The 11669-nt window shown below is 35.4% G+C and overlaps 1 protein-coding gene across 1 annotated transcript; it reads right to left on the bottom strand.

Moving 5' to 3' along the window:
* Window positions 1-1174: 1174 nt before the first annotated feature.
* Window positions 1175-4219, bottom strand: LOC100673625 (olfactory receptor 14C36-like). The gene has a single exon (XM_003422147.3). The coding sequence runs from the start codon at window positions 2474-2476 to the stop codon at window positions 1523-1525; it is 954 nt and encodes a 317-aa protein (XP_003422195.2). The 5' UTR covers window positions 2477-4219; the 3' UTR covers window positions 1175-1522.
* Between the last annotated feature and the right edge of the window lie 7450 nt (window positions 4220-11669).

Genomic DNA, 11669 nt, shown 5'->3' with positions numbered 1-11669 from the left:
ACTTACGTTATAAAGGAAGGACATTCAGTGGGGAGCCCTCTTCCTCACTGACCCACATTTTATAGATACTGTGAATTTGAAATATATTTTTTAAGCCATTAAGATTTTGGGGTTATTATTTACTGTGGTATAATCTCCTGCTATTGGCTGATACTATTGAACATTGAAATTATTTTTTTCAGGTACCTGACACTCTCCAAAAGAAAAATAACATTATTTTTAACCCTTCAATTGCCTTAATGGGTTTATGGGTCAAACCAAAATCAAACCCAATTGCTGTTGAGTGTATACCTACTCCAGAGCATCAATATAGGACAGAGCAGAACTGCCCCGCAGGGTTCCAAGGCCATCCTGTATTTTTATAAATAACCTGTGCCTTCTAATTTTGTTTGCCAACCCCTATGTTTTTTTGCCAACCACTCCCTCACTCCTGTGATGCATTTTTGTAAGCACACTATGGCAATTTTTTTACAACATGTAAAAAAAATATATTGGTTTGGCTGTGTTTATGAAAATGCCTCATGGGTTGAGGGAGCAGTTGGCAAGCAAAAATAGGACACTTGACTTATTTGCTTAAAAATACGGTAATCTTTAGGGAAGCAGAATGCCGCATCTTACTCCTGAGGAGTCGCTAGAGGGTTTGAACTGCCAACCTTTCAGTTAGCAGTGGAGCACTTACCTACTATGTCACCAGGGGTGCTTCAGATCTATGGATAGGCATGTGATAATAACTTCTAACATAAAATTGGTGCATTCCCTTAATTAACCTAGAAAATAATGTTTAAAGCATTTAAGAAGTATATGTATCCCCAAACCACTTGATCTTATTTTTTTTATTGTAGTAAGTATATACATATATACATACAACAAAATGTTTATCATTTCAACACTTTTTGCATGTAAAATTCAGTAAAGCAAATTGAACATATTTTTAAGAAAATTTTGGTCTAATACTAAATATAACATATCTACATATTTTTCTTACCGTATTAGGGAAGCCCTGTAAAGTGTTTCTCATCCCTTCATACACAACCACACCCCACCAAACCCACTCCTTTTCCACCGAATACCTTTTCATGATATTTTTATGGTCTTCAAAACAGCATATATTTTCATAATTATTTTGAGAATGAATAAATGACTGAATATTTTCATTTCCTTTATAATACTAAATGTTGCATATCAAAATAAATGAGTGTTCTTCGTAGATTTATCAAAATTTTAACTGTCAATAAACACAGAAGATGAAGTTTAACATAAAATATTGTTAAGGATAACATTTCAGGCCTGAAATAGTGGGAACTTTTGACTTGTCAAACACGTATGACTAGGGCTTTCTTAATCATAACATTAGATCTCTTACTCAACTGCCAATTCAAATCATTAAAAACCCTCAGCTTTTGATAAACAATACATATTAATGATTTTATATATTAAATTTACATAAAGTACATCTATATAATTCCAACCAATAATCTCAATTTACTGCTGAAAACATAAATTTCAACTAAAAACTTAGGGTTTACCTACGCAATTTCCTGTAAATTGCCTGATCAAAATATTTTCTCATGATTTTCCTGATGGCACATTTTATTTGTTCATTTCTAAGACTATAGATTACTGGGTTGAAAAGGGGGGGAATTATGGAATAGAATACAGAAAGGATCATATCCCAGCGGGTTGCAGAGATTCTAGATGGCCTTAGGTACACATAGAAGCCTGAAGTGAGGAAGACTGACACCACAAGGATATGAGGCATGCAGGTGGAAAAGGCCTTTGCTCTGTTGTTTCCACTTGGGAACTTGAGCACAGTAGAAAATATGTGAATGTAAGACCTGATGATGAAGATGAAACAGCTTCCACCACTCCCCAGACCAGAGGCAAAGATCATCATCTCAGTACCAAACGTGTCAGAACAGGAGAGCTTCAGCAGAGAGGGGATGTCACAGAAAAACTGATGAATAACATTGGAATGACAAAATGGCAGCCTGAAGGTGATGCCTGTTTGGAATCCTGAGTAGACCAGACCACTGAGGATGGAAGCCAGCGTCATCTGGACACAGACTCGAGGGTTCATGATCACGGGGTAGTGGAGAGGCTGGCAGATGGCCACATAGCGGTCATGGGCCATGAAGGTGAGGAACAGCAGCTCCACATATACAAAGAAAACCACTAGGAAAACCTGAGCTACACATCCTGCCTTTGAAATGACACTGCTGTCAAGCAGGTTGTTGACACATGAATTAGGGACTGTTACGGAAATGTAACATGCATCCAAGATGGACAGATTCCTGAGGAAGAAGTACATGGGGGTGTGAAGGCTCTTGTCCAGGGTGGTGACAATAACAATGAGAAAATTCCCAATGAGAGTCACAAAATACATGAGAGAGAAGGATACAGCATGCAAAACCCGTAGTTCCCATTCATCAGAAAACCCCATCAGGAGAAATTCGATCATCATGGTGGAATTGAGCATCTCTCGGTGAGGCAGCTATACATGGGAGGCAATGAGAGAAGCCGTGAACACACGAAGACTTAAATTATGAGAAGATAGCTTTCAATTGATTTTTTTTTCTTGCCCCCTTCCTAATTCTAATCCCTACTGATGTTCCTAATATTTTGGAATGTCAATTTTGTATTGCTTCGGTAGTCCCCATAATATTCCTATTCCTACTGTAAGAGTGAAGTGAAAGTCACGACCACTTTGTCATAAACAACACACATATGTAGAAATATTTCTGTGTGAGTATGTAATTTTCTCATGATAAAATAGAAATATTGATGGAGTCCTTGGGTGACAAATGGTTAACATGCATGTTGCTAACCAAATGTTTGCATGTTTGCATCAAACCAGAGGTGTCTCAGAAGAAAGTCTGTGATCTTCTTTCAAAAAATCAGCCATTGAAAATCCTGTGGAGCACAATTCTACTCTAACACACGTGGAATCACCATGATTCAGAGTTGACTCTATGGCAAGGTTTTTTGTTTTTAATATACATATATGTTATATTGATATAGTTGGCTTTTGAAAGGAACTTTGGAGATAATGTAATTATACTGGATAATTGGAACAAAATATTTTAGAAGCTTTTCCAATTTTGCATTCTTGTTTTGAAGCTATGGACAATAAAACCTAAAATCAAACCCATAGGACAAAGTAGAACTGTCCATAGGGTTTCCAAGGAGCAGCTACTGGATTTTGACTGCCAAACTTTTGGTTAGCAGCTGAGCTCTTAAACACTATGCTACCAGGGCTCCCTATAGACAATACTGGGAAAAATAATCTCCTTCCTAGAATTAGTACTGTATGCATAATAATGTCAAAATTACCTTATTTTCTACCACTATAAAATACAATATTAAAATCATTTTGACTTTACTTACTTAAGCTGAGCAAGTAACGTAAGTAAGTCTCCTTACTTCATGCATTTACCCCACACTGGATCTGCTTCTCATTTTCTGTTAAATTCTTATTCTTCTTCAAATTACCTTTCTAGTCACTTGTCTGTCTTGTAAAGAGAGATATGTCCCTCCCATTGGCAGAGTGTTCCTGCTGCCAGTTCCTCTTAGAACCTCTTGAAACTTCCCCTAATATTCTTTATCATCTTCAGTTTTCCAACTTTCTTTCTTTCCATTTGCTGAAAAACCAAAATTTCAGCAAAATTGTGCATGGTACCTTACAGTACTGCTTTAGCTTTTTCTTTCTTTCACCTTAAATTACTATTTTGTTTATCTTCATTTTTATCTTTAACCTTTTAAATAATGTAAAAATTTCCATTTCACTAAAATATCATCCTACTTCTTTACCTATATGGCTTTTGGTGCAGAGAAGGAAGTTTTTTACCCCCATTAACCTATTGCCATCAAGTTGATTCCAACTCATAGCGACCCTATAGGACAGAGTAGAACTGCCCCATAGTTTCCAAAGAGTGCCTGGTGGATTCAAACTACCGACCTTTTGGTTAGCAGCTGTAGCACTTGGCCACTAAGCCACCAGAGTTCCCACTGCCACAAAAGACTTGTTTAAACAATTGCACTAACAGATCATATATTCTGGATACTTGTTTGAAGTTGGTTGAATAGAGGGGATAAAAACAACAATCTGTGGTGATTACGAGCTCTGACTTCCAGTGATCTGGGTTGAAATAATGGTTGAATCACTGTGAAACTGGCATTTGAACTGTATGTTAAGTCTTGATATTTTTATTAATCAGGGAAGAATGGTCCCTCTCTCACAGTATGTGGTCAGGATGAAATGTGAAGAAGTGTGTAACAAGTTTAGTAAAATGCTCAGGACAGCACAAATGTCCCTTGTTATCTTTAGAAGCACTGCTATTATTGTTGTTTTGAACCATTACTTTTAGAGCATGTACTCCTGTCAGATGCTTTAGGATACAGGTAACATGGTTGTTAGTTGCAGTTGAGCTGCTCCAACACGTGGAGACCTGTGTATAACAAAACTAAACTTTGCTCAGTCCTGTGTCATATCATTTCTAAGTCTCTCAATGAGGCTAAAAGGTAGTTTTGTATTCCTTTTTACAGAGCACAAAAGACCTGCTCAAGTTCAACAGGTGCTGTTTCTCTCACCAAACAGTTCCCCGTTTTGTGATCTTCACACCTTTGCTGCATTCAATAGGCAAATGGTTACCCAGGACCTCTGTCCAATTCAATAGCTCTTTTAGTTTTCAAACAATGTCTTCAGATTTTCATGAAGATGAACTAATTGCAGTCTGTTTAAAACATGCCTCATATATTAAGCACATATAGCATATTTCCAAAACATTTTTAAGCAAGACTCATTTTCCTGTAGATAAGTTAGCAGAAACTTGGCTGAAGAATAAGGGACAGGACATTTGGGACTGATCACCATTACTTTTCTGTCATGTAAAGTTAACAACAAACTTCACCCAAAACATATTTCCTTCACCTGTAAAAATAAGATAATAATCTTTACTCTTGTTATCAATTTAAATAACATACATTCATTCATTCATTCACCAAATATACACTTAGTGCTGCTACAGGCTAGGAGTATATCTGAAGAATAAACAAAACAGAAGAGTCTCTAAACTCATGAAACAAATATTTTATTAAAAGAGGTGCAGTCTGAACAGTTAACTATTAAGAAAAAATAAACTTTTGCAGATAGTTTTAAGTGCTTTGAAGAAGATCGAAATGGATGATATGACAGAGAGGACGGGATGGATGTGATTGTGCGGGGTGGGTTTTTTCAGGTAACTGCAAGTGATTTTCAACAAACTGCTATGGAAGTAAAGACACATATTTTTACTTTTCCCCACCAAACTAATGGTTTCTCTTTTGCCTTGTGTAGAGAAAAGTCCAGCATGTGTCTTTTGAATTGATTAAATAAGATAGAGTGACGCTTTATTTCCCAGGCCAAATAATACTTTGGAAATTTTTTTTCCCTGATTTGCTTTCCCCACAAATGTGTTTGAGTGAGACACAGAACTAATGCTGCTAGAGGCTTAAAAACAGGTGTGAGGTAATAATCTAATGGTGAGAGAAAAACTAAGATTCTGCCAACAAACATTTAAATATACATTTTTTGTCTTATTTCATGGCTACAATTTTAATATTTTGAAACATTTTTTCATTGTTAGTAAACTACTGAATTACCTAATAGGAAGATTTTTGCTCCACAAAAGTAGAAAAATATATATTTTTAGTTAGGTAGGGTTTGAAATAAAACCATTTTTATAGTATTATATCATATTTTTTAAATCTCTAGAAAAATCTCCTGAGATATATTCTTAAGTGTGAAGGAAAGATGGAAAATCATGTGTGTGCTATAAATTTTTTTTTTAAATAAAACAGGAAAAAATAACTAGAAAGAGATAGATGGAAAAAGAAACAGGTGGAAATAAATAAAAAATGTAAATATAAAACATAGGCACTCACCAAGGGATCCTACACTGCCTGGTAAGGAAGGTAAGGAAGAGACTTTTATTTTCATTTTTTTTTTTTATCCTACTGAATATTAGTGATTCATAACATACACATTTTTAAACTTAAAACCTGGAAAAAAGTTAACTGGATTATGAGAATTTTGTTATTATACTTGTCTTTATTAAAAATTCAGTGTATATAGTCACATTTTTAGGATATTATCAAGGTTATCCCTTTACTCATATCAGTTAGGCTACATAACAGAGTTACCATTCTGAGACCATTTTCTAAGTATTAACTGGAATACTTCCTAGGGAAGCCACAATTTGTGTTTCAAAACAACATCACCATCATGCTCGTCCTGGAAATTTAACCTACACTCCTTCAGATTAGGGACTAAAAGGTACTAAAATGGCATTATACTGGTGGTTCAGATTAAAAGACAAGGTTGATGGACTGATGATACCCAGTGTGCACAACTCATGATTAGTGAAGAAAATCTGCAGTATATAGAACTCAATTCCCATGTTATTAACAAGTTTCAATTTATGTGTATGAAACATCTGTATTTCTTTTGAAGCAATTGCATTTTACCCCATAGACATCATTCCTATATACCAGATTTAAATAACCAAATATTTCTTCTCCTGAAGCAAATAATTTTTTGATAATTAGTCAAAGTCTGAAAATTAAAAGAGGTTGTATTTACACAAACAAGACACATTAGGGTTTTTCATTATTAACTAGTCATTCACCATCAGTAAACAGCATATTTATTGATAACTTACTTAAAAGAAATACATGCCTAATTTTGTGAAAATAGATCAGGCCCTTTATATATATATTAGCGCTGCCTAAGTTTCTTTTCTTGTGTATTTAGATGTTTGAGGTCTTCTGAAAATGGAGTTATGGTTTCTGCTATAGCATCACCAGAAACCTTTATTACTATATTAAATTAGGTAAGAAGTTTCAGACTGCCTTAGTTTGAAAGTAATATACATTTGAAACATACATTGATTACTCCAATTTTATATTTATCCAACAAACTATTTTAAACTCGACTTTCTACCTGGTAAAGTAACATACTTCCAAGAACATAAACTCATAGAATGTAAAATCTGGTCTGTCTCTTGCCTGCAAACTTATCCTCAATTTTCTTAATTATAAAACACAGTAGTAATGTGTGCCTTAGATGTTTATTGTAGGGAAACATTTTCAAAACTAGGAGACATTTGAAAAAGTAGGTATTCTAAAGGAAATTCTTCAGTTTATTGAAACTTATTTTCTAGGTAAGTAAATTTGCCCCTCTATATAATCATTTTTTAGAAACAAAAGTAAGAATTTGAATCCTTTTTCTAATTGGAAAGTGTCAAAGAATATTCTCCACAGCATCACTGATTGGATTACATTTTCCTGAAGAGGAAATAAGTACAATATGAAAGATACATTTTTGTACTTTTTAGAACTAAAAGAAGAACACATTGATTAATGATTTAATTGAATTATTCATGCAATCATCCATTTATTTATGTATTCATGTGTTGTCATTCAAGAAAGTATGACTGAGAGCCTAACATTTCTCAGCTCTTCATTAGGATTAACCCTTTTCTGTCAATTCAATCCTGACCCCTAGTGACCACATAGGACAGAGCAGAAGTGCCCGCCAGGGTTTCCAAGGCTGTGATCTTTCTGGAAGCAGAATCCCACACCTTTCTCCACGGAGTGGCTGCTGCTCTGGAACCACTGACCTTGTGGACGTCAGCCAAACGCTTAGCCGCTGCGCCACCTGGGCTACTTGGATTAGAGATTACAACCTAGTTTTTAACGTGGTATTTAAATTCTGCACATAGGCATATAATGTAGTCCATTTTAATTTTTCAACTAGTTAAATATTCTACTTTATATTTATGAACTTTTATCCCTGCATTATAATTTTGTTTTGGGGGGCAGTCTTAAGCATACTCTGCCCTCCTCCCCCAAACTTGTCGACTGATTTACATAGTTACTAAACTGTTTTGGGGGCGTTGAATTTTCAATTGGTCGTTACTATAAATAAAACTACTCATTTTATTTTGGACACTTTAACTCACCTGAACTCCCACAGTCCTTGATATGATGGAAATGGTGGTAGCATATTGCTCATTGTTTCACTGCTTTGTTTTGGCTCATGACTGCCAGCTGACATTTTTGTTTACTTTGAATAACCAATCCAGTGTTATGAAATATTTGGTTTGACTAACATTTCATTGAAACGGTATGATAGAGTGTTATACTGGTACCTATACACAGTATTATTTTTAATTTCAATTCATCGTGTCTTCCCAAACAAGAGAAGAAGTTTGTGCAAAGCAGTGAGGTGAAGCATCAGTATGGAAGCAAGAATAGGGTCAAAATGATGGTAATCATGAAAAAGTACTCACTATTTTGTGCCCTGGATAGAGGAAAACTTTCTTAATTGTAGTTTATCCCAAACAGGCTATCAGTTGTAGCTTATCCAAATGTGCAAAGTACTGGCTAAAACACCAGTGTTTATTTATAGACTGCAGTAGTAATACTGTAGACTAACCGTGGCCATAGAGTTTCCACTTCCATAAATATGTGGCAACTAACATGTCATCACAATCAAGGCCTTTGGGATCTCGACCCTGAACATCTAGCAGTCACCAGAGTTTTGGGAGGAGCTCAGGAGATCATTGCCTCTTGGCAGTAGATGAATTGGACCCAATTAAAGCTCATGTGTGGACACTAGTGTTGTACATCTGGAAACACTAATAAACACAGATCTCATAAACTGCCTTTCAGAGAAATGGACTTTCATGACTAGTTTTATAGTAGTATAAAAACCATGGAAATCTTGATTACCTCACGATTCAGAAAGTTTATAAGGAGAGAATTGATGGATTATGCTTTGTGGTCTAGAAAGAGCTCTGCGGTAAACCTCAGCAAAATTACCTCAGCTGCAAGTTGGACAAACATTACTCTCCTAATCTTTTCTTCAGAAACCCTGGTGGCATAGTGGTTAAGTGCTACGGCTGCTAACCAAAGGGTCAGCAGTTTGATTCCACCAGGCGCTCCTTGGAAACTCTATGGGGGAGTTCTACTCTGTCCTATAGGGTCGCTATGAGTCAGAATCAACTTGACGGCACTGGGTTTGTTTTTGTTTTTTTGAATCTTTTCTTCTAGAATCCCATGCTATGCAGAAATGAGACAACAAAATGGGTGCCTACAGGAGTAAACAGGCATTTATATACCTATGTAAAGAATAATTACAAGTAGGTAATAAAAAAGATTCTCCATTGGGAGGGGGACAGTGGTGGTTCAGTGTCAGGCTCCTTGCCTTCCATGTGGGAAACCTGGGTTCAATTCCTAGCCAGTGTGACTCATTGCAGCTACCACCTACTTGTCAGTTAAGTCTTGTGTGTTGCTGTGATGCTGAACAGGTTTCAGTGAAACTCTGCAGCTAAGATGAGCTAGGAAGAAAGGCCTGGCAATCTACTTCTGAAAATCAACAACCAGGTAAAACCCTCTGGATCAGAACTATTCCATCTGCAAATGGTCATGGGGATTGCATAGGACTGGGCAGCATTTTGCTCTGTTGTGCATGGGTCCCATTAATCAGAGGCTGACTCGATGACAGCTAACTACAACAATCATCAGGAAGGAAGTGTATTTAATGCCCAGTGCTCACACTGACATTGACTGTGGCTCTCTAAACAGCATTGGCTTATGAGGGTACAATGCGGGACTCCTGTGGATCAGAGGAATTGCCAGTCTCTTCAGCTTTAATCCATTGCCCATTACGTGGTTACCTCACCATTCAACTAATGACTATTGTGCACCTATTTTTTATGCACTATTTTGGAAATGCTAAATAAATCAGACGACAAAATAATAGCAATAACAACAAGTATCTCTGCCATCGTGGACCTTTAAATTTTTATTGTGTACGTGTGTGTGGAGGGGAGAAGGAAGATAGGCTTTAAATTAAATAAAATCATTAAATACATTGTTGTGGATAGCAGAATTAGAAGGTAATAAATGTAATAAAAAGAAAATAGAATGGCTTAAGGGAGATGAAATTTTTAAATGGGTGATCAAAGAAAACTTGATAGGTGCTCTTTGAGCAAAAATATGATTATTAAGGGAGCAAAGTATTAAGACGAATAAGGGAAGAGCATTCCAGGAATAGGAAGAGAAACCTGATACCAGGTCATAGGTGGTTTCCTTGAAGAACAGGGAGAGTTAATTTTGGAGCTGGTAGATGAAGGGGATTGCAACAAATCTGCTTCTTCATTGTCAATCAGAAACACTGCCTTTGGTTCTTAGGGATGAATTCCCACTTATACTATGTGTATATATATATATATATATAGTTTATATTTTAAAAATGGAAAGAGACTTTAGAGAATGTTTACACAAATGAAAAGTAAGGGAAAGAGTGGTGAGGACAGAACTAGAAACCAGACATCCTAAAACATACCTACCTCGTTTTGTAGCTTTGACTTTGAGCCATGTAATTTTTTACATAATTAAAAACAGAAACGTTTTAATCCAGAACTTACTAACCAATGTAGAAGTTTTCAAACAGCTGCCTTCCCATGCACACTTTCTGCAGAATACATTTAGTTTATCAGTTTGTTCATTTCACTGGGTTATTAAGAGGCGTGCATAAGTAAAGACCCTTTGAAAACTCTTAAGCTAAATGAAATATTGATAGGCTTACTTATCTGCTTACATTCTCATATTCTTTCCCCAAATCAAAGAAAGAACATTGAGCCCTCTCCTATTGCCATGATCCAAATTTTTCTGAACAGACAAAATGCTTCAAGACATCAACAATCCCTATCAAAGAGGAAGCAATATTAGAGAATTTCATAAACACTTAAAAAACAAATAACTAATATATTTTAACTAGACATGAGGATAAAAAATAGTAACTTTGAAATTATTTTTCCAATCTGGCACAACATTGACACAGTGCTGATATTTGCATCCCTTCTGAGTTTCTACTAAGTCTTTCAAATTTTTAAACTCTACTTTTGCTTATTCACTAGCATTGTAATATGATTTCTTCATATTTATATCTTGTACCTTTAGTGTTAATTTAATTCTTAGATATTTTATACTTTTTGTTCCTCCTGATGTTTGGGTATTTAAAGGTATATTTTCCAAATATTTTTTTTATATGTAAATGTCGTTAACTTCTATCTGTTAGTATATATCCAGACATTCCACTGAATTCATAATTTTTAAAAAAATTATTTATGTTTAGTTATTTATTTTGTTTTCTATGTAAACTACAACTAAACACATAAAGGATAATCTTACATCTATCTTTCCAATGTTCATAATGCCTATAGTTTCTCATGATTAATTGTTTTAGATGATATGTCTTATAGAGTGCTCAATAATAGTGGTGATAAGTAATGCAGGGAGACACCACAGTTCATTGGTTATGGAGCCAGAATGCCTGGGCTTGTGCCCTGACACTGCCATTTACTAGTTGTATGATGATTACCTTTTCATGAAATGTCTCTCCTGCCTTGGTTTCCTCACTGAAAACATATGGGAATAATAATGTGGGAATAGAAGTAAACAACATTTATGTACAAAAATAAAAATATTTAGAAAATAGACTTCCAACATGGCACCATAGACAAAAGCACCACAGCATCCCTCCATAGCAACAATACTAAAAAAAAAAAAAATTTTTTTTTTTAACAAAAAAAAAAAAACACAATAGCAAAGACCCCCCCAAACTA

Source organism: Loxodonta africana, chromosome 2 (genome assembly GCF_030014295.1).
Source record: "Loxodonta africana isolate mLoxAfr1 chromosome 2, mLoxAfr1.hap2, whole genome shotgun sequence".
NCBI classification, from domain to species: Eukaryota; Metazoa; Chordata; class Mammalia; order Proboscidea; family Elephantidae; genus Loxodonta; species Loxodonta africana.
The sequence above is the reverse complement of the archived record's forward strand: the minus strand, read 5'-3'. Positions and strand labels throughout refer to the sequence as shown.

Coding starts and splice junctions, on each gene's coding strand:
- LOC100673625 (XM_003422147.3), bottom strand. CDS start 2,476: ATGCTCAATTCCACCATGATGATCGAATTTCTCCTGATGGGGTTTTCT.